The sequence below is a fragment of the Echinops telfairi genome, unplaced genomic scaffold, assembly GCF_000313985.2.
Source record: "Echinops telfairi isolate 266 unplaced genomic scaffold, ASM31398v2 ScPeMD7_70;HRSCAF=299, whole genome shotgun sequence".
NCBI lineage: Eukaryota > Metazoa > Chordata > Mammalia > Afrosoricida > Tenrecidae > Echinops > Echinops telfairi.
Window position 1 is genome coordinate 31,584,447 of NW_022103968.1, and position 27,866 is coordinate 31,612,312.

General features: G+C 52.5%; 1 protein-coding gene across 1 annotated transcript in view; it reads left to right on the forward strand.

Annotated features, from left to right (window-relative positions):
• The first annotated feature begins 2,442 nt into the window (after positions 1-2,442).
• SLIT1 (slit guidance ligand 1) overlaps positions 2,443-27,866 on the forward strand; it is a 212,069-nt gene continuing 186,645 nt past the window's right edge. The window contains exon 1 of the mRNA XM_013004184.2: positions 2,443-2,871. Coding sequence (XP_012859638.1) covers positions 2,675-2,871 — 197 coding nt within the window. The 5' untranslated portion in view covers positions 2,443-2,674. The remainder of the gene's footprint in view (positions 2,872-27,866) is intronic.

A 27,866-nucleotide genomic window follows, 5' to 3' on the forward strand; every position in this document is an offset into this window, starting at 1 on the left:
GAAGAAAACTCCTCTCTGGGACTGAATGTTAAAGGGAGCCTGTGAGCAGGCTGAAATGCTTGTTAGTGATCACCTGGATCTACTTGTTGAGTGGAAGTGGGAGAAATGCAGCAATAAAGAGACAGGTTGAGTTTGGCCATGACACCTGTGGACTAGGTTTATAGGAAAAAAAGGAGGAAAGGAGAGCGGGTTGACTGGTCTGAGGTTCATGACCTAGCCTGAGGGGACTAGGCTTGTTGAGTATTGTTCAGAGCCCATGGCCTAAGGCAAGGCAACCAATGGGCACCCTGTGGAGGCTCAGTGAGGCAGCCCACATTGAGTTGACCAGAACCCGAGCAGCTGGAGATTTTGGAGCCTGTGAACTGGGACATATTGTTGCTGACTTTGTGGATGGCCTGTCCGGATTTAACTTTGCAGACTTTATGGATGCAGACTTCACAAGGTTCCAACTGGAATGAAGACTCTTCATGTCGAAAAATATGATTGTCTTCTCAGAGAACTGGGTTGATGTAAGTGGGCAGGATATATATTGGATACCCAAAATTGGGGGAGATAAAGGCATGAAGCGGTTGGCTTACAAACTTTCATAGGTGGGGGAAAAAATTCACAGGATTATAGGGTTAAGATGTAGGTGTTACTTAATTGCAATTGTGATGCTAAAGAATTATGTACAGGTGCCAGGTTGGCAAGGGGTGGATTGAGTTAGTTAGTTTATTGTGCCAACCTGGCCGATAAACACATGTGGGATTAATTGAAGGGTGGAGGGATGAATGGCTCGGTGAGCCTAGACTAATACAGTGGATGATGAGGCTTTAATCTTGTGGAATTTAGATTTTCTCCACCCTCTTCCCACGTTTTCCCCACCCTGTGCCACCCCCTGCTCCTCACCTCAGATCCAGTCACCTTCCCAAGGGAAAACCCAGGTCCCATCTCCTGTGAGGGAGTTGCTTCCCTGAAATAATGGGTGACTCTTTTGATTGTCCAGCTGTAGGAAGCCCTGCGGTAGGGGCCGGCCCAGGGGACAGACAGTACCTGGGTGCCTGAGCACCCTCAAGCCACAGCTCCCTGGTGCTTGCAGCAGGTCTTTCATATTTTCTGGAGTTAAGGATAATGGTCCCCGTCCCCACCCCCCCACCTGGATTTCCCATCCACACCCAAATCTACAACCATGTGCACACACAGCTGCCTCAAACCAAACAGCAGCATACAGCCCCCTTGCCATCACGTCTCGTCCAGTGAGTGGAGGGTAGTGTTTCTGAGACTGTAAGCCTTCGTTGGAGTAGACCCTTTCTCTCGCAGAGCCACTGGTGGGTTTGAACTGCCCACCTGGGAGTTAGCAGCCTGACGTCTAACCAGCAAGGGCTCCGTATGGTGTGAAAGAGTCTCAGCACAAGAGAGCGTAAAGGCAGACCTGGTCAGGGTACTTCTCTTGGGGTCAGGCCTGGCCAGTCCCCCTCTCTACAGCCCTTTGAAGCCTTTTCCCCTCTTCCAGTTTCCCCAATATTAGTTCTGATCTGTTTACAGTTGTTGGCAGATGGCAGGACCCTGTTAGATATTTGCTAGATTCCAGCTCTCACTGATGGCCCCCCTGCACCAGTCAGTGACACCCCCTCCACCCCCGCCCCTGGCATGGGCTGAAATGTCAAATGCCCAGCGTGCAGAGGTACAAACGGGGGCCCTTGGCAGACTGGCATGGCTAGCCTCAGGGCTCCCCTTGGTGGCTTGGGGTTGCTATCTTCTTTTGCACAGCGGCTGATGGTTGGGGGTGGGCGGTGGGGGAGCCTCTGCTTGGTGTCCTCCTCCTTCTGAGGCTCCGCCCAAAGTCTAAGGTTCCCCCTAGGGGGTTTGGAGATGTCACCTGGGGCAAGGAGATTTCCTTCACCCCAAAGTGAAAAAGCAAGTTCGTCTGGTGGGGTCTGCGGGCTGCAACCGCCGTCTAGGGGCGGGTGTGGGGTGGGGATGAGAGTCGGACTGTGGCTCGAGGTGGGGGCTGTGGTGTGGCTATCCCTGCCGGTGCCGAGGGGCGTGTGCGTGCTTGCGTGTGTGTGTGTGTGTGTGTGTGTGTGTGTGTGTTGGGCAGGTCGACTGGAGGGTGGGAGGGGTCCCTCTCTCCTCCCCTCCCCTGCAGCCCCAGCTGGTCCGCCGCCTCTGAGGTTCCACCTTTGAAACTGTAAGCGGCTCGCTGCGGCTGCAGAGTGGTGGTCGGGAGGCGGGGGCCCGGGGGCGCTCCGGCGGGGGAAGGAGTCTGGCCCTGGATGTGTGCTTTGCGATTGATGGATGACTGCCGGGTGGGGGCGAGCGTGCGAGTGTGAGAGTGTGTGTGTGTGTGTGTGAGTGTGTGTGCGCGCGCGCTGAGTGCGCGCGCGCGCGGGGCCTGCCCATTTTCCTCCTCGCAGCAGTCAGTCGGGAGCTGGAGGGAGGGCGAGAGGGAGCCCAGCCAGCCAGAACCCGGAGAGGAGCCGAGCGCCCTCCGCCCGAGGCGCCCTCCCTGGGTCCGCGCCCAGGCGCCGGCGCTCGGAGGAGCAGGGTGCCTCCCCGGCCGCCCGGGCGCTGCGTCCCAGCCCGCGGTCTGCTCGGCGGCTCTGCCCCGGGACTGCACCTGGAGGCGGCCCCGGACGGGCATGGTAAGCGGCTGCCGCTGCCTGGCTCGCAAGCGGGACGCAGCGAGGGCACCATGGTGCTGATGCCCCGGAGGGGCCCCCCGGCGGGGCTCGTTCGGCCCGAGCTCTGGCTGCTGCTGTGGGCAGCCGCGTGGCGCCTGGGTGCCACGGCGTGCCCCGCCCTCTGCACCTGCACCGGCACCACGGTGGACTGTCACGGCACGGGGCTGCAGGCAGTCCCCAAGAACATCCCACGGAGCACGGAGCGCCTGTGAGTATGCCCCCCGCGGCCCGCAGCGATCCGCCCCCCACCACCAACCCGCCCCCGGTTGACCTCCTGCTCAGGCGCAATTCAGGACCGTTGGAGAGCCGACTCCGCAGCCACTAGACGGGCCATTGACTGTGAGAGTCCATTGCCAAGCTGGGAGCAGGGGCGCAGCTTTTCCCTCTCTCCCGGATTTCAATGACCGACCCTTGCGGGGGTGGGGTGGGGGTGGGGGATTGTCAGCTGCCCACCCTCACACCTGCACTAGTGCTCAGTGCGGGCAGGCCCTTCCCACTGCGCCAACACTTGATTCCTTACAAGGTGCCTGAGAATCCGTGCCAGAAAGCCCTTCTGGCACCCCGGAGGGAAGCTTCCCACACTCACCAGACCCAAGGTCTCCTTTGGCGCCCAGGGACCTTGGGGTGGTTGTTGTTGTTGGTGGTGGTGTGGGGTTGGCGCTCTGAGGGCCTGCGGGTTGGTGAGGGGCCACAGGGTGGGATTGGGTTGGTGCTTTCCCTCTCCCCCTCCTCCCTATTGTTTGCCCCCAGCCTTTCCTGTTCTCCGCTGGCAGGTGTCAGGCATGAGTCCCCCACTTGGCCACTTCTCTCTTATCTAGCCATCCCCAGCTCAGACAGACAATGGGACCGAGGGGCTTTGGGGTTGGGCCATGGAGTAGGTTACTTTCAACTCCTAGATAGCGGGTAGATGTGTCCTGGGCCCGATGCCCCTTGGATCATGCCTGGAAGTCCGGAGCTTGGCGTGGGAGGCGCAAGGGCAAAGGAATTGACCGTGAGGAGTCTTAAAACCTCATTTTTCTTCTCCTTATTCTCTTTGGCTTCTGAATTTATAAGGACCTTCAGCCCTAAGCTTGCTGAGCTTTATTTTAGTGTGTGTGTGTGTGTGTGTGTGTGTGTGTGTGCATGGCCAGTCTGTGTGTGTTTACAGACCTGTATGATTGGTTTGGGAGGTCCGGCCGCAGAATATTCGTGGGTTTGAATTCCGCGAGTCTGTGGCGCCCCCCTCTGAGTCCAAGGCTGCGAGATGAGATTCCCCCAATTCGTGGGCTGAGCCTGTGGCTGGCTGGCACGCTGTGTGTAGGGCCTTTGTGCTGCGCACAGAGTGTGGTGACTGCCCCAGGAGATGTTAGAACTGGACTTTGCCGAAGACTGCCGGCTCCTTCCCCACACTCCTGGGTGGCTGCAGTGGCTTGCAGACGTATGTTGATAACTTTTCAGCACATTTTCAAAGCTCCCAGCCCATCAGAGGCAGAAACTTGATCCTGGGAAGAGCTGTCTCCAGGATCAAACTCTGTGCCCAGGTCAGCAATTAGCGAGACACATTTGTCCCAGCCTCTTCTGGGCTGAGTCTGAAAATTTCCCTCGGAGGCTTTGGAGAATTTCAGTCTTCTTTGCCCGTCTGGGCATCTGTGTGTGTGCACCAGCGTGTGTGTGAGCCTGTGTGGAAGGATGAGGAGGAAACAGTGGAGAGGTGAGAGGCTGAGTGAGATTCCCTGGGGTAGTGTGTGCTTCAGCCTGTGTGGGCTTAAGAAGAACTGAGGACAGAGTAGCCTGTCCTGAGGACCCCTGAGGGTCACCCTTCAGGTCCTGACCCCTTGTCTGTCCTCTGAGTTGTGCATCCCAGAGCTGTTACCCCGGCAGCAGCCTAGAGCTGGGACACACCAGCTCCTCTGCTTCCCTTTTGAGCTGGAATTTCAAACGTTGTCTCCTTGGCCCAGGCCCTCCTGCATCTTCATTTTAAGGGCAGCATCTGTTTTGAACCCCTTTGAGATCAGAGTAAGATGGGATGGAATATCCTAGTTCAGAGGAAAAGAGTTGGGGTGGTGGGATTGCCCTGCCTGGGGTGGAGCCTCAGCTTTACCATTGATTAGCTGTGTGACCTTGGACAAGTTACGTAATAACTTCTCAGAGCCTTGCTGCTTTCCATCAGGAGAACGAGCCTGCGGATACCTAATAGCCCTGGTTCTCAGAGGACTGAAGCTGAAGAGTGGGAAGTGCCTGGGATGGATGCTGCTCTCAAATTAGCGCATGATGATGACAGCACCGGAAGCAGAGCCTCGCTATTTGATTCAGGGACCTCTCTGAGGCCAGGACCTGCTCTGGGTGCTGAGGCTTCAGCAGGGAGTGTGCTCTTCTCTGCCGTCCAGAGGCGTAGGACATAGAGGACCAGATGGACACATCTAGCTGTAAGCTCAGAGAGAGGGCCAGACTGGTGGTAGCGCTGAGAGTGGGGGAATTGGATCACTCACTCACTCACTCACTCACTCACTCACTCACTCACTCACTCACTCTCATAGCAATCCTGTAGGACAGGGTAGAGCTGCCCCTGTGGTTTCTGAGGCTATACAGCTTTACAGAAGCAGAAAGTTTCATCTTTGGCTGATGGATTTAAACCGTTGACCTTGAAGTTGAACCCACCAAGCCACCAGGGCTCCTTAGGATGGGAAGACCTATTTTGGGATGAAGAAGCTTCTCAGAGGTCAGGCTGTTTTGCCAGGACGTGGGTGGTTGAGTTGGATTTGGCACGCAGAGAGGGGAGGCTATCCTGGTGGAGGGAAAGGCAGGCGTGGAAAAGCCCGTGGGTGGGAGGGTACTCGGCCCGATGGGTGACCTGGCTAGCGTTTCTCCGTGGCTGAAGCATGCCGTGCCCAGTGGGCTGCAAAGAGCGGCTAGGAGGGACCTGGGAGGCTTTTCTCTTTAATTTGGCTTTTTGGAACTCTTCTGGGGTGGGGTGGGGGGTGGGAGGAGGTTTGGGCTTTACTGTGAGCACAATACTACTCAGGTCGGGATGCAGAAAGCACAGGGAGCGGAGAAGGAGCCATCCGAACACCCCCGAAGGAGGCACTGGTGAGCGCCCGGGAGGACTTAAAATAACTGTGGCAAATGCGCTCACTAATCAATACGCACGTGCCCTATCCAAGCCTGGAGTAGCGGCTTCTTCAGAGACTGAAATTTTTATAGACTGCAGCTGTGCATGGTTTTTTTTTTGCCTTTTGTCCTCTGGGCAGTTTCTACGGCAGCCTGTGAGTTTATGATCATATATTCCATAACTCCCGGCCCAGACTCTGTTCCCGCCCCCCCCCCCAAGTGGGCAGGAACTGTCGTTGGCTAGCTTCGGGGACTTCTGGAAAGAGGCCGTGCGGGGCCTCAGAGCTGCTGAAGAAATTGGTTCAGCCAGAGGGGCTTCAGGGCTGGTGGGCCGGATGGGAAGGTACTAAATAATTCACTGTAATGAACAATTGAAATACAGTGCCCGTGGTGGGAGACCGGGGGCGCGGCAGCTCTTTGTAGGGCCGGGACTCAGCGTTCCAGCTGTGACCTCTGTTCTCCTCCCTCCCTTCCTCCCCTCCCACGCAAGGTCCGTAACTTCCAGGTGAATTTTGTTTTTTTAATTAAAAAAAATTTTTTGTGTGAAAGAAAAACTAAAAAAAAAAAAAACCAAGAAAAGACATCAGGGGCTATTTTTGGTTGAAGGCTTACATTTTGATGATTCTCTTAGGGTGATAGTTTTGGGAGTTCCTCCAGCCTCCATGGCTCTAGAAAGTCTGGATTCCATGAGGATTTCAAATTCGGTTCCACATGTCCCTCGCTTTTGATTAAGATGAGGGCCAGATGGCTAACACCAACCTAAAGGTCAGATAGGAAGGGGTGGGGCGCGGGGCAGCGCGCTGACACTGAGGGAGAGGCACAATGGGGAGAAAACAGGTGAGCATGGCTGGGGAATTCCCGGAGCACCTGACAGGCCACTGCAGCATGCCTGCGGGGGGGATTGTGGACGTCTGCCTTTGGCCGTGCACCCGTCCTCCACAACAATACACAAGGGAAACCACCACCACCTCTCTGAGCCCACGTATCCGGAAGTGTGTGAGATGAGGGTGAGGTGGGTGTGGAAACGGTTTCCCCTCTCCACCTTGGACTCTAGCACCCCTGGTTCCCTTGTGGAGCAGGGAGCACATCCTCCGGGCCCGCTGGCAGGTGGTGAGGATGGAAAGCAGGAGAGGAGGGTGGCTGGCTTCCGTATGCACCCCCACCCCCACCCCCACTCCGGGGGTGTACCACAGTCAGCTGTTCTCAGGTCAGAGGGCTGGCTCTCTTTCCTCTTCCTGCCCCGTCTGCCTTCGGGGCCAGTCTGTCTACCCTGCCCTAGCTGGGCATGGGGGTGCTAGAGAGTCCCGGGGGCGGGGGCGGGCAGGAGGGGGGCTCGGAGTCTGCAGATCCTGTTCACCAAGATGGGGGTGAAGGAGCGTGCTCTGGGAAGACGGCTCAGGGCACCCCAAGGCTGATGGTCAGCGACGCCTGTTTAGAGATCCAAAGAGTGATGGATGGCGACCCTGGGACATGGGGTCAGCGGGACAGGTCTGTCTCTGGGCTTTGCCGCCGGATGTCCAGCCTGGTCTCCTGGGGCAGCTCTGGGCCCTGCTCTCAGACTCTGGTCCCTTTGTGGTCTTCTAGGCTGTGTGCCCCTAGAAGGCGGAGCTGAGTCTCAGCACCCAGGCCCCGGGACGTCTGCCGTCATCATCATGCGCTGATTTGAGAGCAGCATCTGTCCCAGGCACTTCCCACTCTTCAGCGTCAGTCCTCCGAGAACCAGGGCTATTAGGTATCCGCAGACCTGTTCTCCTGATGGAAAGCAGCAAGGCTCAGAGAAGTTACATAGCTTGCCCCATAGCAGGTGCACCCTGCTGGAGCCGGGGGTGGGGATTAGAGTTGTGGCTTCCAATGTCTGGTCACTGCCTGCTCCGGGACCCCGTTCTCTATCTGCATCGTCTTGTGCTGTCTGATGCATCGGCTCCAATTCATGGCCACCCTGCGTGTTACAGACTAGAGCGCCACAGGGTTTGCTCAGCTGATCTTCATGGAAGCAGATCGCGGGCCTTTTCTTCCCAGGGGCTGCTGGTTTTTGAACTGCAAACCTTTTAGTTGCCAGCCACGGGCAAACTGTTTGTGCCACTCAGGCGCTTACTCCACATGTCCGAGGGGCTGAGGGCAGCTTTGCAGGTCAATGGTGAGGATTGAATGAGGGCCTGGTGGAGTGGGGAGTCCACGAACGGTGTTGTACTTTCCTTCCACTCCTGGGCATGGTAACACCGGCTCGCTGACAAGGCCTTTGCCGCCCCGGTGAAGGCGTTCCAGGGTGTTCCAGTGTCGGGCTAGCAGCCAAAGTTTGGAGCCTTGCGCCCAGCCAGGGTCCCTGGGAAGAAGAGCCTGGTGGTCTCCTTCTACAACAATCAGCCATCGCCAGCCGTGGGGCACACAGTTCTGCGCTTGGTGGGGTCACCGACGTCGGAGCCGACTTGGTGACAACGGTTTTATGTTCTCTGGGTTTTAGCTTTGTGAAAACACAGGTAAAGAGCGATTCCAATCGCAAGTGATGTGACGCTGACTTCCGTTAGTGGCGAACTCCAGCGGCAGCTTGGAAGGTGCAGGAGGGGGCCTCTGAGCTTGGGAGGGTTGTCTGTGTTGTAAGCTGCCCCCACTGCCTTGATTCCTCCGCACCCCAGTACCTGTCTATTCAGTTTCCCAGCAGGCTTTTGCTTCACCCCCCCCCCCCTTCTGCTCCCTCCCCCCACCCCACCCCTGCTGCCCCTGAGTGCCTTTGCCCGATTCCCTGGGAGGTGTAGAGGGGGCAGTGGGCCGAGCCCTGGACATACTGGTGGCCTGAGTTTTAGCTCTGCTTTGCTACATATCAGCAGGGGCTCTTGGGCATCTTTGGGTGTAATGCACTCACTCCAGATACCTCTTGGAGGCCTGAGTTGTGTTGGGCAGAAACAAGCACCATCCCTTGCCCTCCGGGTTTCAGACCTGTGTAAAAAGGAGTCTTGGTGGCGCTACAGTTAAAGCACCCAGCTGCGAACTGAAAGTTTGGCAATTTGAACCTATCCAGAGGCTCCTTGGCAGAAAGATCTAGTCAATCCACCGCCTTAAAAATTACAGTCAACCCAGAACAAAAAAATCCTATTACTGTGAATGGGGGGTGTGGAGTGGAGACCCAAAGCCCATCTGTAGACAATTGGACACCCCCTTACAGAAGGGTCACAAGGAAGAGACGAGCCAGTCAGGGTGCAGTATAGCATCATTGAAACATACAACTTTCCTCTAGTTCTTTAATGCTTCCTCCCCCCACTATCATGACCCCAATTCTACCTTACAAATCTGGCTAGACCAGAGAATGTACATGGGTACAGATAAGAGCTGGAAACAGGGAATCCAGGGCACATACACCCCTCAGGACCAATCCATCCATCTATCCATTATGTCAAGAACATTTGTTCATTTGTTGTCATCATCATTTTCAAAACATTTGCTTTCCACTTGAGCCCCTGGCATCAGCTCCTCATTTCCCCCTCTCCCCCTCCCTCCCCACTCTCCCTTCCCTCATGAACCAGGAGGATAAGGGGAAGGTGGGGGGAGAAAGGGGGAACCAGTCACAATGATCTACATATAACCCCCTCCCAGGGGGACAGACAACAGAAAAGTGGGTGAAGGGGAGACATCAGTCAGTGTAAGACATGAAAAAATAAAAATAATTTATAAATCATCAAGGGTTCATGAGGGAGGGAGGGAAAGAATGAGGAGCTGACACCAATGGCTCAAGTATAAAGGAGATGTTTTGAAAATGATGATGGCAACATACGTACAAATGTGCTTGCCATGATGTATGTATGTATGGGTTGTGATAAGAGCTGGACGAGCCCCCAATAAAATGATAAAAAAAAATTACAGCCAAGAAAACTGGTGGGGGGTGGGGTAGGGCTGGGTCAGTCCTTCGCTGTTGCATGGGGTCACTGTGGGTTGGATATGGCTCAGAAGTGCCCAGCAACAAGCTGGGCAGCATAGAAGAAACATAGCATGGTCAATGGGGACAAACACAGAACCCCACTTCTGTGGCCTGACAATGGGGGTGGGGAGATAATGTGTTCTGAAGGGTGCCAGGGTACAACACCCAGCCATGTGTGAAGGGGCACTTTGTACCAGGTCTGGCAAGTGCCCACTCAATGGCGGCATTATTATTATTAAGGTGACAGAGAACAAATTGCAGAGACATGAAAGGAACTTGGGCGCCACTCAATGCTGAATTCCAGCCTGGATCCGCTCTTTCCTTCCTGCAGAGAAGCCCTGGCTGCCCTTCTCCAATGCAGGGGCTGTGGTCAGTTGGTGGCCAGGCTGCCTGAGGCTGCCAGCAGGGGCGGCCGTCCTCTTTGGGAGCCCAGTGACGGCCGGCCGGCTGGGCCGGGCTGCTCCTGCGTTATTGGAAGCAGACGGGCCCTTGGCGGAATTACCGCCTCCAGTTCTGTGCCGGCATTAGCAGCTCGGCAGGGCTCTTGCTTAATGGGATTTTCTTCCCAAATGCTGTAATTATCGCCATACAAATACTTATTACCCAGAGCAGATGACAGCCGGGCCTTGGGTAGTAGCCAGGGAGCTGGGCTGTGCTGGGGGCGGGGAGGAGGGGGCTGGAGAATTGGCTCCTCTTATTGACTGAGCTTGAGACCCCCTCCGCTCCTTTCTGGAACCCGGCCTGCGGCCGACAAACAGCTGGCAGGCACCTGCCGTGAGCACAGTGTCAGAGGGGCTCCGGGTGTGGGCCCTCTCCTCGGGGAGCCGGTGGGGGTCTGTCCATGAAAGAACAAGTGTGTACGGAGGCCAGGGGATGCCGCGCACAGCTGGGCCCAGAGTGGACCGGCTTTGGGGTGAGCATGGCCCAGGTTGAGTCCCAGCTTCATGAGCTGCCATCTGAGAGATCGAGGGCTGGCCACTACAGACTCGATGTCCCCATCCGTACAATGGGGCCAAAGGACTGCACCTACCTCGGGGGCCTCTGAAGTTCAGTGAGAGAATCCATGCCTAGAGTTTGCAGTCTCGGCTGGCCAGGTGCTTCAGCAACCTTAGGAATGAAGGTGACCGGGAGGATGGTCAGGGAAGGGTCACTCCTCTGATGGAGGAGTGGGATTTAAACTGGGCCTCAACAAAAAAAACAAAAAAAACTGGGCCTCAAAGTTTGGGCCAGACCTCGGTTAAGGACAGAGGTGGCATGATGGTAAGAAGAACTCACTGCTACAGAGCTGATTCCCAACTCCTAGTGCTCCTGTCTGAGAGAGTGGAACTGGCCCTGTGGGTTTCCGAGGCTGTAAATCCTCACAGGAGCAGAGAGCCTCCTCTTTCTTCTTAGGGGTGCCTGGTGGGTTTGAACTGCTGACCTTGTGTCTGGCAGCCCAACTTGTAACCAACTATTCCACCAGGGGTCCGAGGACAATGTAGGTCAAGGGAATTTGGAGGCATTGGGAGTGCTTTCCTTTAGAAGGAGGTGAGGAGCAAGGCCAGGGGGTGGTGTGAGGATTTGAGTCAGGGAGTTGGGGGTGGGGAGATTTAAGAAATGAGCAGACATACGGCTATGGGGCTGGGCAATGGAGCACCACCTGAGAGTTTGAGTGTATACCTTTACATTGGTTTTTTTATTTCCTTGCTTTATAGTTTTCTGAGTTCTACATCCACAGACACATGGCCTGTAACTTCAAGCCCATTTTAGAATCTATCACCCCCGTCAAGTCCGGGTACCCATTGGAGCTTTATGGTTTACTTCGACAGAATTTCAAATTTACTGAGAAAAAACACAAGAAACCCTTGTGTGTCCTCTATTTTGATACATTTGTTTCTATTTTGCCCTATTTGCTTGATCCTTTTCAACTCTCCTCTCTCTCCCCATCCCTCTCCCACTCCCCCATCCTTCTTCCCCTCCTTCCCCCCCACACACATATACAGGGTTGCTTCAACAAGTGTGCGGAAATATTCTATTATCTTTTCATTCCATCTTCCATAAACTCAACATTTAAAAAAATTTAAATTGTGAATTAGGTGCAGGTTTACAGAGCAGATCATCAGGGATTTTTAAAAAGCATTTTATTGGTGGCTCATACAACTCTTCACAATCCATCCATCCATCCATTATGTCAAGCACATTTGTTCGTTTGTTGCCATCATCATTCTCAAAACATTTGCTCTCCACTTGAGCCCCTGGCATCAGCTCCTCATTTCCCCCCTCCCTCTCCCCCCCTCCCCACGCTTCCCTCCCTCATGAACCCTTGATAATTCATAAATTATTTTGTCATATCTTACACTGTCCGACATCTCCCTTCACCCACTTTTCTGTGTCCATCCCCCAGGGAGCAGGTTATATGTAGATCCTTGTGATCGGTTCCCGATCATCAGTTTTATATTCAACAACTCGCCAAACGTCCCATGGTCTTGCCCTGTTTCCATCATTTTCCCCTCATCCCCCTCTTGTGGGACAGTGTTGTCCCCTTTACCCAGAAGACACTTGTCTGCCTGTGATTGCCTCTTCCCACCCCTCCCCCCCGCCCGGAGCCGTCATCCTCCGGGTGGAGGCCCTCATCTAACATGCCACCCCTTTGCTGAACCATTCAAGTGTAGGTTGGAGATATTAAACTCTCCGCCCCCCAGTAGTCCAGTGTGCACTTTCCAAGCACAGTGAAGCCAGTTATGATCGATGAACCAAACCCTGCGGATGTCCAGTCCATGGAGACTCACAGCGACTCTAGGACGGAGTAGACACTGACTCTCTTCAGAAGCTGACCAATTCAAAGATCGTTTTCAAGTTTCTTCAATCAGCTCAATCACACTCTCTATGGAGACTTAGGAGACCCTGGGTGAGACAGTTAAGTGCCAAGAGGCTGGCAGTTCAAACCTACACCGAGGTGCCTCAGAAGAAAGGCCAGGTGACCTGTCCACTGCCTGGCAGCCGAATGGAGCAGCTCTCTTCTGCACACGTGGAGTTGACGTGAGCACCCCAGATCAGAACCTGTCCAGGATCACACGATGCATGCAGCTGTCACGGCTCTAATGTGGAAAAGTTCCTTGTTTGTCTTGACCTTGAGGTTTTTCAGAGAGCAGACCAGTCATTTTGCAGAATGTCCCTGCACCTGGCTCCACGGGGTCCTTCCTCAAGGTCACATCCGGGTTGTACACGTTTGGCAGGAACACTCAGTGGTGTGGGTCCTTACGGGCCGCCGCGTTAGAAGGCAATGTCGGCGGGTCCCAGAATTGGCTATTTCAGTTTGATCATTCGGTGATTTGTGGTCTGCCAGTCTTCTCTGTTCGAAAGTGACTAGTTCTCTCTTGGTTAGTAATGCGCACTGTGTGTGTGTGTGTGTGTGTGTGTGTGTGTGTGTGTGTGTTTGTTCGCTGAGGCTGTTTGCCTTGTTTTAACTTTTACCAACTAGTTTTCGCATCCACTGATGGTTTGTTAAAAGGTGAGCGTTAATCTGTGTTCCTCAGTCGGCACACTGTTCTCAGAAAACTTGCCGGGACTCACGGATGATGTCGTCACTCATTGGGTTGTCATCTGTGGCCATCGCCATCAGTAGCATTTTTCTGGTGATCATGTTGCTGTCATTGCTGTGTGCCATCGGGTAGATGCCGGCTCCTGGGACCTCATAGGACAGAGCGGACTGTCCCCCTGGGCGGAGAAATCTTTATATGAGCCAGTCACTCCTTCTCTTATGGAGTCTGGTGGGTCCAAACTGCCAACCTTCTATTTTTTGTTGTTGTTGTTAGCAGCCGAGCTTGAAACCATTTCCCTTTTAGGACTCCTGGTGGTCATAACACCCCAGATTTGGCCAGGGGGAGCCCTTGCAAGCTGGCCCTGTGTCCTTTTGACAAGCCCTTTGAACACTGACCCCTGGGGCTTTGAGTGGAGAGTGACAACCGCAAAATGGAGTTGGGAGCAGTTCCATTGTCTGGCTTGGTGTGGAGAGTAAACCAGGAAGAGGCTGAGCGGTGGCGGGGACAGCAGTTCATTTGTGGCGTCCACGCTCTCAGTTTTGCTGTCATGTCCTTCTAGACATGTAGAGCATTAAAAAACCCCTATCTTTTAAAACAATTTCAGACTCTCAGAAGCAACGTACAGAGTGCTCCTATACCCTGCACGAACTGCACGTAACGTGCATGTATTTCACAAAGCTCGGGTCAAACCAAGCCATGAACACGTCAGTACAATACGATTCAGTAAGCCACAGGCTTTATTAGGATTTTACCCAAACTTCCATGAATGTTCTTTTTTTTAAATCCTAGGACCCCATCCAGGAAAACACATTACATTCAGTCTTCACTCCTCCTTAGTCTCCTTCCGCCTGGGGCTGCTTGCTCTTTCTTCTCTCCTTGGCACGCTGGGTCACTTTGTGCCTTCATTTGGCTGTGTCTGGGGTTAGGCACTGTGCTAGTCTGGGTTGACCAGAGAAACAAATTCATAGACACTCATTTGTATAAGAAATAGCTTTATGTAGAAGAACTATTGTAGATCGAGAAAACAAGTCCCTAAGCCCAATATTAGTCCATATGTCCGTTAGCCCATTAGTCTATAAATTCCTCTTCAGACTCATGCAACACATGCAATGATGCTGATGTCAGGAAGATCACAGACCAGTGGGAAAATCCTGGGGATCCAGTGGTGGTGGAAACATCTCAGTGCTGGCGTGGGTCTCCACGTGGCTCCTCCAGCTCCAGGGCTCTGGCTCCATCTGTGTAGCTCCATGTAGCTTGTTAACAGGAATATCTCACAGCAAGTGTCTGTGTCCCGCCTCCAGGGAGGAAGACTGGAGTTCTCAGAATCCTCTGCAGAAGTCCATTCCTATACAGAGGCACCATTGGCTATGACCTGAGGGACAGACCAGACTCCATCCCTTTGCAAGTTGACGGATTATGTAACTGCCATATGCATTTTTTGGCAAGGACGCTGAAAAGTGATGTCCCTTCTTAGTGCATGCTAGCAGGGAGTGTAGGGTGACCATAGGCATCACTGGTTGTGCAGTGGTTAAGCACTCATCTGCTAATTGAAAGGTTGGCCATCTGGACACCCACCAAGTGGCACTGTGGGACAAAGACCAGGCAATCCTTTTGCCCAAAGATTTCAGGATAGAAGTCCCTCTGTCCGCCACACAGGGTCGCTATGAATGGAAATCAACTTGATCGCACCCAGCGACCACACTGTGTCGCTATGTCTTGTTGCTGGTGATGTTAGCTCTGACCTCATGGTCAAGATGGCATGTGTCAGGTTTCCCCGAGGCCCGCTTGGTAATGAATACATAGTTGGGGGTGGGGGTGGGTGTTGTTAGTCTAGGTAGACTAGAGAAACAAATCCATAGAAACACATATGTATATAAGAGAGAGTTTTATATAAAAGGTAAGTGTACATTAAGAAAGCATCCCAACCCAACCCAGTCCAAGCCCCTAAATCCGACATTAGCTCATATGTCGCACATCAATCCACCAAGTTCTCAAACTTGCAAAACGTGCAATGATGCCGACTGCAGGAGGAAAGCCAAATCAGTGAGTGTGTCAGCATCTCAGCACTGGCAGGGGTCTCCACACGGCTGCTCCAGCACCCAGGGCTGCATCGGGGTAGGTCCATGTGGCTTCTCAGAGATGTCTTGCAGGAAGTGAGCCTTGCCAGCTGAGGCAAAGAACTAGCTAAGGCAGCTGCACCCTGATCCAACCATCAGAGAGCTAGAGACCAGAGAACTGAAAGGCGAGGCTTGCAGAGCCATTTATCTCTCTGCCCTTCAGTTAACCCCATATTGGCACAATAAACCTTAACTATCTCAGGCAGAGATCGTTTGAGACTAGGAATATTGGCTTTGCCCTCAGATCTCACCTACTCTGCCGGCAAATGTTGGCATGCAATGCAGGTTTCCATTTTCCTCATCCTTCCACCTTTGCTCAGGGGAGGTACGTTTTCTGGAAGGAAGAGAATTTAAGATGGGTTCAGGCTTTGAGCTGCTTGAGGGCAGGGTATTTGTCTCCTGTATCTCTGTGTCCCCCTGCCTGATGCATAAACCAAACTAGTTGATGTCGACTCTTAGTGACAGCAAAGGACAGGGCGGACTGCCTCTGTGAATTTCCGTGACTGTAACCCTTTTTTTCTTAATCACTTTATTGGGGGCTCTTACAGCTCCTATAACAATCCATGCATCGATTGTGTCAAGCAGAGTTGTACGTATGTTGCCATCATCATTTTCTAAATGGTTACTTTCTGTTTGAGTCCTTGGTATCTGCTCCTCTTTCTTCCCTCCCTCGCCCCACCCTTATCAAGGGCTTGTGACCCCTTGATAAGTGATAAATGATTATCGTTTTCATATCTAACACTGCCAGCTGTCTCCCCTCACCCACATTTCTGTTGTTCGCCCCCCTGGCGGGTTAAGCATAGATCATTGCTATCGGTTCCCCTCTCTTCCCCTCCTCCCCCCACCTTCACTCTACCCTCCTGGTATGGCTACTCCCATTTCTGTTCCGGAGGGGTTTATCTGACCTGGATTCCATGTGTCCTGAGCTCGTATCTGTATCAGTGTGCATACTCCGGTCTAGCCAGAACTGAAAGGCAGGACTGGGGTCATGATAGTGGGGGTGGGGAGTGAGGAAGCCTCAAAGAACCAGAGAAATATTGTGTGTTTTATCGGTGCTATACTGCACCCTGGTTGACACATTCCTTCCTGGCTGTAACTCTTAATGGGAGTATAAAGCTCTGTCTTTCTTCCACGGAGTGACTGGTGGTTTTGAACTGCTGACCTTGCAGTTAGCAGCCTAACTCATAAGCACTACACCACCAGGTCTCCTGCCTGGTTGGTGCATAGTTGGTGTTAAACCATTCTGTATCCTGTTACTTGCTGCGTATAATAGGCGCTCAAAACAATGTGTATCGTGTAAGTTTGGTTTTCTTCTTAACCTTTGGTCAGACATTTCATGGGTTCTGATCTGTCCTTTAAAGAATATGGTCCTCATAGTAGGCTGAATCCAGGACCCCAAAGATATCCCCTTCCCCAAACCTGGAACTGGTGGATACGTTACTTCACGTGATAGCAGGGCTTTTGAAGATGTGGTTAAGGATCTTGAGATGGAGCCGCCTATCCTGGGTTATCTGGATGAACTGGATATTATAAAACGGGTCCTGAGACGAGGGAGACAGGAGGACCGGAATCAGTGGGAGGTTGGAGTGAGGCATGGAAGGGGCCATGAGCCAAAGAATGTAAGTGGCTTTCAGACTTTGGAAAAGGCAAGGGGATAGATTCTCTCCTCCAGAGGAACCACCCCTGCCAACCCCTTGACTTTGACTCAGGGAGGCTGACCTTGAACTGCTGATTTCTAGAAGTATTAAGACAAGAATACGTGTCATTTTAAATCACCAAGCTTGTGGTCCAGGAGCCCTAGTTCAGTGCTGAGCCGCTGAACCCCAAGTCACAGTTTGAACCCAGCGGCTGCTCTGAGGATAGAAAGATGAGGCAGTTTGCATCTCTCGAGATTTGTAGCTCCGGGAGCTCTGTGCAGCATTCTCATCTGTCCTCCAGATTTGCTATGAGCCAGCCTCGACTGACAGCAGTGGGCTGGGTGTGAGCTCGCAGGAACTTGTTCCAGCAGCCACTGGAGAAGGATTCACTCACCGTAAAGCTAGGAGGCTACTGTGGAGGCCAGATCCGGGAGGAAGCAGGTGTGATGCCATGGGGACCCTAAGGTTTTGTGCGTGGGAGCATGAGCTGTGAGTGGAGCAGAGGGGGAGGGAGCCAGCCTTGCAGGGGAAACCATGAGGGCAGCTCTTGGATGTTTTGTTTGCGTCGTCAGGAAGCATCTAAGTGAAAAAGACTAGGTAGAGGTAGATGATGGCTGCTCTGAAGAGTGTTCCGGCTGCAGGGCGTGTTGGGGAGCCTCCCGGGGAAGCAGCTGAAACCACAGGGTGGTGGAACAGACCCTCCTGTAGAGCGTGTCCAAAGTGCACCCTTCAAGGGCGGTCCATGGAGAGGCGGGTGCAGAGGTGACTCAGGAGGTGCTCAGAACACAGTCTGAGACGCCCTGCACGGTGGGTGCTTGACTTCCCTGGTAAAGCAAGTGCATTGTTGGACCATCCACGGAGACTCCCTTACTCCTGTGCACCTGAGGAGCAGGAGGAAGGGACGGAGACACAGGCGGGGAAGGCTGCGAGGGAAGAGGAGGACGCGCACTGGCTACACATTTGCGGATTCCAACCAGGACGGAGAGGCTCTGGCAAAAGCCAAAGAAGGCCTTTGGAGACGGGGAGCAGGGTTAGCAGGGTGGAGAAGAGTGAGTCTGGCCAAGGATGCGGTCCGAGGGGAGCTTCTGGAGCTGGTGACTGGGGGTCCCTGGCCAAGGTGGGTAGAGCAGTTTCCTGGGATAGGTTGAAGGCGAGAGGCAGATGGAGTGAGTAGATGGAGTGAGTAGGTGGCAAGGACGTTTGTAGCAAGTGAGAACAAGTACCGGTGCTCTAAGGGAGAGTGGGCTGCAGAGAGTTGTTGGCAGTGTGGGGGCAGCCGGCCTGGAATCTCATTGTGGGGGGACAGAGTGTTCAAAGGAGGGCCGCAGAGGACTCTGAATGGGAAGGAGTGGTGTGGTAGTTACATAATCTCATGTCAACTTGCGGGTGTTAAGAGTGAAGGCGGGAGTCCAGTCTATCAATCAGGTCACAGCCAATGATGCCTCCTGGTGGGCGTGACCTTCTCATGGGGATTCTGGGAACTTCCTCTCCTCCTCCCTGGAGGCGAGCCACACTCGCTTCACCTTCCTGTTGAAGAGCCACGCTCAGAGAGCCGGAGGAGCCCCGTGGAGGCCTGTGCCAGCTCTGAGATGCTTCTGCCGGCATTGGATCCACAGGACTTTGCACCCAGCAGCAGCCCATGATCTGCCTGCATTTGGCACCACTGCATGTGCTGTGTGAGTCTCAAGAGGAATTTATGGACTAGGATCAGGCTTATGGGCTAATATCGGACTTCAGGACTTGATGTGGACTGGGCTGGGATAGTTTCTCAATATATAATTGCTCTTTGATAGAAAGCTCTCTCTTCCACACACACGTGAGTGTCTCTCGATCGGTTTCTCTAGTCAAACTGACCTAACACAACTGAGGAGGAGTCGGAGGGGAGCCCAGGCGGAGAGAGGGCCCTGTGATGGCCGCAGTGGTGATTGTTCATGGCTTTGAGTCAACTGGATTCATGGCGACCCCATGTGCACAGAACTCAATGCTGCCACCGGCTCCTGCTCCCTCTGCACGGTCTGCTTGAGTCCACCCGTCGTCTGGCCACCGTGTGATTCGAGTGCCTTCTGATCCAGGGCGTTCACCTGCCTGCAAGAGATCACACGATGTTTGCTGGTGGGAACACTGGTTAGTTTGGGAACTGGAGTACCTAGCCTTTCTTCCACGGCTATCCGTCTTAGTCTGGCGGCTCTGCAGAAACAGTCGGCTAGGAGGGCCATGTAGCTTCCCGGATCACAGCAGCATGCAAACCACGGGGCCGAGGTGGTAGCATCACTGCTTCCAGAGTGAGCTGCTTTACCCAGGAGCATCCCACGGACTTGACCGGAAGGCCTTCTCTACTTCCGCTTCACACACGAGAGGAGCCCTGCCCCGGGGATGAGGTTAGCAGTTTGAAGCCCCCAGTTGCTCCTGAGAAAAAGATGAGGCTTTCTCTCCCACAAAGAGTAAGAGTCTTGTCTGTTCTGTTCGGCCCTATACGGTTGCTGTCCACTCGATGGCTGTGAGTTTGGGTTTACAGGTGAGGAAGAGCTTCAGAGAGGTGGGCCAAACAGCTGTCTGGGAAGTGGTGCTCTGAGTGTCCCCAGGGTCTTAGGACGCTGTGGCCGGTTTGTGTTTCGGTTTTAAGTTTGCCTGCTGCTTTACCTATCTTTTCAACTAATTTGTTCCCTCGTGATTTTATTTATTCGACATTCATTCAGTACCTGCTAAACATCTGTCAGGGCTCAGCAATGGCATCATCAATGCAAGTTAGTCCTTATCTAAAGAGCAGGGCTCTGGTGACACAGCAGTTAAGACGCTCAGCCGCTAACCCAAAGCTTGGCAGTTCAAACCCACCGACTTCTCGAGGGAGAAAGATGTGGCAGTCTGCTTCTGTCAAGATTTGCAGCCTTGGGAACAACACCCTGGGGTCAGTTCGGCTCTGTTCGACAGGGTCACTATCAGTCAGAATCGACTCGATGGCAGTGGGTGTAGTTTTGATTTGGTCCTTGCCTGCGTGCGTCTGGGGGTGTACCCAGGATGCAGGCTGGCATAGAGGTGGCCACTCTAGGGGTACAGGGAGGCAGGGGAGCAGAGTTGGGTGGCAGGGAGGCAGTACAGCAAACAGAGGCAACATCAGACAGTTAGCTAGTGAGTGGCCTTTCAGGAGCCTGGGGTAGGCAGGCAATGGCATAGAAGCATGGAAACCGGTAGAGGTCTAGATGCAGGCTTGGGATATTCTGGGGACATGGAATGTCTGCACCCAACTCTTCCTGGACCTTGCCCAGTGTGTGTGTGTCCTTTTTCATCTAGATTAAAGATAGCCCTTTCCTCGGAGTTTGGGAACTGTTCCATGGACTATCAAGCCTAAGAGACAGAAGGGAGCAGTGCCCACTGACTAACCCCGTGTGCAGAGACGAAAGAGAGAAGGGGCCTGTAGCTGCCAATCTCGTCCTCGGGGAGTAGGGATGGCAAGGAAAGGGTTGCTTTGGCCCCTGGGGTCAGAGCTGACCAAGAAAGGGACATGGAGATTTCTACAGGATGCACGCGGCATGTAGAGTAGGATCCAGTATCTGCGCACACTTGCAGCTCGAGTGGGTGACCAGATACCAGCCTCTCCTCCAGGCTGGTTTCCTGTTGGGGATGAAGTGTCACTCTCATCTGGGCTGGTGTGATACAGTTGGCGTAGTTGGCAGGATTGCCTGGAGGAGATTGCCCTCCCATTGTGAAAAAGTGCTTTTAATCTTCAAACTCTAGCTTTATTGAGAACATTCACACAATTTTCCCATTGTAAGCATTCAATCGAATGGATTTCAATATGCGCACAGATGTGTGCAACCATCACCACCTGGGTTGTAAGACCTATAAAAACATCACATTCTCATCATCTCACACAGAAGCCTCTGCCCTTACGCTGTTAGCCCCTGTCTCCTCCTCCCCATTAGCCCTAGGAAACCACAAACCCACTTTCTGTTTCTGCGGATTTCCCTTATGGGCATTTCATGTAAATGCAATAATATAATATGCAGTCATTTGTGATGGACTTCTTTAACTTAGTGTAATGTTTTCAATGAGAGTTTACTGTTGAACTCAGGACCCTCTTTTTAAAACTTTTAATCGTTTTATTAGGGTCTCATACAACTCTTATCACAATCCATACATACATCAATTGTGTAAAGCACATTTGTACATTCATTGCCCTCATCATTCTCAAAACATTTGCTCTCCACTTAAGCCCCTGGTATCAGCTCCTCATTTTTTCCCCTCCTTCCCCCTCCCTCCTCCCTCATGAGCCCTTGATAATTTATAAATCATTATTTCGTCATATCTTGCCCTGTCGACGTCTCCCTTCACCCACCCTTCTGTTGCAGGACTCTCTTCTTATCAATCCTTTTCCCACCAACCCTCACATCTCCTCCATTCCCCCTTCAAGACCCTCCATAACTCCTGCTTGAACTTGTGACTTTACGCAGATTCTCACTAAACCACCCGCCAGCCTCTTGTGTTCCTTGTACCTTTAGTGGGTCCATAATGTTGTGCCTCTGGATTTGAATGGGGAAGCGGACCTCCCAACACGAGGTGATTTGCCTGAGGTCACAGAACACCTAAAGATGGGGCTGGGATTTGAGCCCAGGACTAGGCCTATTAGATGGAGTCACTGCACGAGCTGGGCTGTCCTCCCAACTCTTCCACTAAACATATGGACCCGCAGCGTCTTTGTCTGTAGGGTGGTGGTAATGACACCTTCCCCCACCCCCACTTGTGCTGCAGCTGTGAGAATCACCTGGAGCCCGTGTTGTTCGTGAACTAGTGAAGGCAGCGTCTGGCCCGGGTGCACCTGCTCACGCGCCACTTGTTGCCCTGTTTCTTGATGCCCCAGAGAGACCCTGAGCTGGAGGGAGATAGTTTCCCTCTCTTCTTTGCTACTGAAAATGCTGCAAGGACCCAGTTCTTTGTTTGGTAGCTTGAGTCTTACAAGCACCATATTCCTGCAGTGGTTCTCAACCTGTGGACCTCAACCCCTTTGAGGGTCGAACGACCCATTCACAGGGGTTGCCCGATTCATAACAGTAGCAAAATGACAGTGATGAAGTAGCAATGAAAATAATTTTATGGTTGGGGGGTCACCACCACATGAGGAACTGTATTAAAGGGTCACGGCTTTAGGAAGGTTGAAAACAACTGTGTTAGAGTAAACAGCCTCTGACAACCATGGAGTGGGGGTCTGTAAGAGCAATTGCAGGGTTATAATATATAAAGATCATAGTAAAGTCGTAGGAGATAGGAGAGAAGATAAAGGAGTCAGACATGCTCATTTCAGCCCTTCTTGGTGGTCCATGTGGAGGTGGGAGACAAGAGGAGAAGGGGCTATGTATATTTCTAACTAAGGCTTATATATCTTTAGGGAGCATGCAAGCCCCCTGATTACAGGTAATCACATACTTAACAGAAAGGGGTTGTACTGTAGGCAATACAAGCAATGGGAGGGGGACGATCTAGGGGTGTACACGCAATAGGAAGGGGAGGGATTAGAGGTGCACATGTGACAAGATGGGTGGACCCTAGACTCAAGATGGCAGCCTAACCTTGGTCCTCCTTGAGTGGGTTCAACCTTGTCTATGGGCTCTCCTTCAGGGAAGCAATTAACCTTATCAGAAGGGAGTGGGCCTTCCTTAGGGTGGGACAGACTATCGTCTGATTGCTCTAGATGTCTGATAACTCTCAGGGAGATTGACCTCTAAGCAGCATGCGTTGACCTCCAAGTGCACAGTCATTTAACATGTGGTGCAAGCAGTGTACTAGGTTTGGCATATATTTGGAGGACAACTTGGGGGAAAGCCCTTTTGTATCCACAATTCCCCCTTTTGTTTTATGTATTAAATTCGAAAGAGCTACAGGTTATTTTCTATACATTGATGCTGCCAAGGCAAAATTATTGACAACATTAATGTAGCCAAGCCCCCAAAATTCACGCTTATGGCAAGCATTTGAATCCAGGGTCGGGGGATAAAGGCCCCCTGTGTCCATCCACTATTGGGGGAAGGGATGAGGAGTTGGATGCTGCGGCAGGAAGAGATAGAGCAAATAGGAATGTCTGCTTCTACAGGGAGACAGTCAGCCATGAGCTCACTTAAGGCAGCACAGCTGTAAGGGGAAAATCTGTGGAAATGAAATTTAATGCAGGAAAATGCACTTGGACTATATCTCTAACTTTCCAAAGTGGTGGCTTTCCTACCGTGGAATGCTAGCTTTCCAGATTCCCTCTGTATAAGTTAGGTAAAAAGTCCCAGTCATATTTCCCTCAGTGTTGGTTACCCACAACATTGGGCTCACTTAGGAGAATGGAAGGAAGGGAAGAAGTGGAGCTTGGTGGTAACTTGGGAGCATTCTCTGCCTGTGGAGTTCTTGTGTGATGTCATTAGGGGAGAAGGGAAGAGGAACATACAAACCCATTTGATCCTATGCCCTTTGAAATATGTCAGTTAAAAAAACACCACTTGTATTTATTTTGTCTAGGTCCTTGAACATAGACGCAGTAAAGCACATACCAATTCAACAATTTCTACATGCTCAATTCAGTGACATTGATTGCATCCTCTGAGTTGTGTGATCCTTCTCACCCCCCTTTTCTGAGTTGCTGCTTTAACATAAATTTACTGCCCCCCCAAATTTCCCATCTACTCTTTGCGTTGCTGTTGCCAATTAGATCCCTTAGACAGGTAGTCAAAGAGCACAAAGTTCAAGGCAAGAATTCCTTTCTAGTCAAGCTAAACTCTGGTTTCAGGAAGACTTCAGAGGGAATTTTGGTTTAAGGTTTAAAGATGATCTCAGGACAATCGTTTCAGGAGATTATCCACATTTTTGGGGGTCTAAGAAGTCTGGATTCCACGAGAATTTGAAATCTGTTCTGCATTTCTCCCCTTTTGATCATGATCCTCCTATAGACTCTGTTAGTCTGGGTTGACTAGAGAAACAAATCCAGGACCACTCATATATGTATGAGTGAGGGAGCTTTATATCCAAGAGTAATTGTATATTAAGAAAACATCCCCTTCCCCACAAAAGGAAAACATCTCAGTGCAGTCCAGATCAAGTCGGTGAGTCCTTTATTAGCCCATAAGTCCAATACTAGTCCATAAATCTCTCTTCAGACTCAAGCAGCCACACGCAGTGATACAGAATGCAGGAAGATCACAGGTTGGTGGGTGAAAAGTCTTGTGGATCCAATGGCATTGGAAGCATCACAGGGCTGGCGCAGGTCTCTGCCGTTGCGGGCTCACTCAGGTCTCAGCGTGGCTCCACATGGCTCATCAACAGGAAGGTGGAGCAGAGAGAGTGTGGAACGCTTCCAGGGAGAAAGAGAGGAAGTTCCCAGAATCCTCATGTGAAGGCCATGCTCACAAGGAGGCATCACCAGGCTGCGACCTGATTGACAGGCTAGACCCCACCCCTACAACTTGATACAGCCTTATTTATCCAGTGGCCATGAAACTATGTAACTGCCACAGAATCTTTGATCAAAACATGCAGTAATAGTAGCCGGGCACTATCTAGTTCTTCTGGTCTCCTGGCAAAGGAAGCAGCTGTTACAGAGACCATGAGCTATACATTTCACATCTTCCTCTTGGTCTTGCGAAGTTGGCCATCTTAATGCCAAGTCAACCGTACACAAGAAATACTCGGCGAAACATCTTGTTCTGTGCCATGCCTTAGGGATGAAAAAAGAAAATGACAGGAAACAAAGCCTGTGCCCTCGAGGACTTGAGGATCTCCCACAGGAGATGAGGCCAAGCACTTCTCCAAATTAATATAAAACTGCCACTACATCGAGCGACAGAGGAAGAGGAGAAGGTGGGTGTTCTGTGGGCCATGGTAGAGAGGTTGGAGCTAGTTGGGCAGAGAAGAAGGGGAGTACATTCTAAGTACAGGGAGTGGCCAGTGCAAAGGCCCTGTGACAGGAGACAGATTTGAACTAGCTTGTGGGACCAGAATGGGGGAGCGTGATAGAGAGAAGGCAGACCATCAGTCAGCTAGAAGAGACTCATTTTATTCTAACAATTATGAGGTGCCACCGAAGTGTCTGAGCAGGCAGTGACTTGGGCACATTTGTGTCTTGTGGCCTTGTAGGACAGGTTGAAGGGAGCCAGAGAGATGCAGGGTTAGGTGGCTCTTCAGGGTCCCCGGTGCCAAGACAGAGGTGTGGGGTAGGGTGTGGTGGTGACGTGCAGGGACCGGCCTGCAGGTCGGGGTGTGGGCATGTGTGGGTCCCCTTTCCCCTGTCTCTGTGAGGCCTGGTGGGGAGATGCTCTCTTCCCTTAGTTCTCCCTGTCTGACTGGAGACAGCCAGCTCCGTGGGTTTGCCAGGTAATAGATTCAAATAGTAGAGGACACCGTTCCGGAGCCCAGGAGGGCGGTGTCATCCACATGGAGAGCGGCTGTGTTGATTGTTGGAGGGAGGCCCGTAGGGATGGGTTCTGAGACCCACCCCCTGTCCCCTTTCTGCTGCCAGTTTGGACCACTCTGGGAATGTTCTGGTCCCCAAGGGCACAGAAGTCCCCAAGGGAACAAGGCGAGTGGTTGGAGCTCCAGGTAAGAAATGCTTGTGAGGTGCAAGGACAACGCCCCCTCCAGGACAGGGCTCAGGCGGGTTATCCCCGCGCCCCACGAAATCCCAGGGTTTCTTTGGGTTTATCAAATGCGTGTTTCCTGTGTGTGTTTGTTTTTTCCTTGGGGAACTTGGTTTTGGAGGATTTTGCTGTAAGTCTCTCACCAAGGAGGGTTGTCTTTCAGGCCAGGACCACACAGGCGCTGATGGAAGTCAGGGCCCTTTGCCACCGGAGTATTTTCCCTCCCTGGGGAGCCACCTGGGTGTGGAGACATCGCTGTGGGGAGAGACAGAGCAGCTGTAGGGCATCTTCCCCGCACCCTAGCATCCTGGGCCTGCTGGGACGTGAGCTGTGGGTTCCTCCCTGCCCAGCTTGGACTCGCCAGTCCAGGGCCAGCCTTAGTGGGGTCTGGGGCCAGATGATGGAGCCCTGGTCTTATGACGAACAGCAGTAACAACAGCAAGCGTGATAGTCAAAAGCATCGCAGCCTCCGTGCTGATGGTTTCATGGCCTTGACTGACCCACGGGACAAAGTAGCACTGTCCATAGGGTTTTCTTGGCTGTAGTCTTTCTTTTCAATTGAAAGATCATTTTATTGGGGTTTCTTACAGCTCTCTTAACAACCCATCCATCAATTGTATCAAGCATATTTGTACATATGTTGCCACCATTCTTTTCTAGACACATATTTTCTATTGAGCCTTTGGTGTTAGCTCCTCTTTTTTCCCATCCTCCTTCCCCCCCAGCCCTCATGACCCCTTGATAAAATATAAATTGTTATTAGTTTCATATCTCACACCGACCGATGTCTCCCTTCCCCCATGGTTTCTGTTGTTCGTCCCCCTGGAGAGGTGCGTGTGTGGTTCTGTGTCGATCATTGTGATTGGTTCCCCCTTCCTACTCTCCTCTCCCCACCTTTCCCATACCCTTCTGGTATAGTTATTCCCATTTCTGTTCCTGGATTCCATGTGTTTTGAGCCTGTACCTGTGTACATGCTCCGGTCTAGTCTGAAGTGAGAGGCAGCGCTGGGGTCATGATAGTGGGGGGTGAGGAAGCCCCAAGGAACCAGAGGAATATTGTGTGTTTCATTGACCCATCCCTTCCTTGTGACGTTCTGTGAGGGGATTCCCATTGTCTACAGCTGGGTTTTGGGTCTCTGCTCCAACCCCTCACATTCTCAACAGTATGTTTGTTTGTTGTGGGTCTTCTGATGCCTGTTACCTGATCCCGTAGACACCTCATGATCACACCGGCTGGTGTGTTTCTTCCATATGGGCTTGTTGCTTCTCTGTTAGATGACTGGTGGTTTAACTTCAAGCCTTCAAGACCCCAGACACCTGCATCTTTTGATAGCTGGGCACCATCCGCTTTCTCCATCACATTTGCTTATGCACTCATTTTGTCTTTGGTGATTGTGCTGGGAGGGTGAGCCTCACAGAATGTCTGTGGTCTTCATGGGAGTGGAATGCCAGGTCTTTCTCCCATGAGCTGGGCAGTGGTTCCAAACACCATCCTTCCCTTTAGCAGCCGTACCCTTGGCCTCATGTGCCACCCAGACCCCCACTCTGAGGTAGAGGACATGTGCCGCGGACCAGGCACTGTTCTTGGTCCTTCACAGATATTGCATCATTTACACCTCAACCTATCGTGACCCTCACTTTACAGATGGGGAAACTGAAGCACAAAGACATTGAGCAACGTGCCCAAGGTCACACCACCAGTAATGGTGGAACAGGAATTTGAAGCCGGGCAATCTGGCTCCAGAGCCCAAGCTCTTATTTAACTAAGAACACAGTGATCTCAGCCTGGGGGTCGGGTCCCTGATTTGTTACTCAGGCAGAGAATGTGCGATCTTATTACAGAGCCTCAGGGCAAGTGTTCCTGACCTGCAGCCTGTAAGAGAGGCCCCATCTCTGACCGAGGCATGGCCAGTTAGGCTCGGCGGGGCTGGTGAAAGGTGGACTTGACAGAGTCCAGCAGCCGAGGCCCCATGATGTAAGGAGGACAAACGTGGAATCCCATAGACCCAGGCTTATCCTGGCCCCAATGCTGTGTGCCCTGGGGAAGCTGCCTCACCCATCCACTCCTCCGTTTCTGATCCGCAGCAGCATGGAGGGGACATGACCCATCTCATGGTTTGCAGTGAGGGTGAAATAGGATGATGCATGTTTGGGCCTGCGTGCAGGGCCTGCACAGACTAGGTGTCCAGGAAGGACGGGTACTGACTGTGTGCTTTGCTCCCCAGAACCTCACGGAGCCTAGGTGAGCGCAGATCCTGGCTCTCCCCAAGAAAGGGGGCTGGGGGTTCTCCCGGAAGGCCCAGCCCACTTGGTCACTCTGGCGGGAGC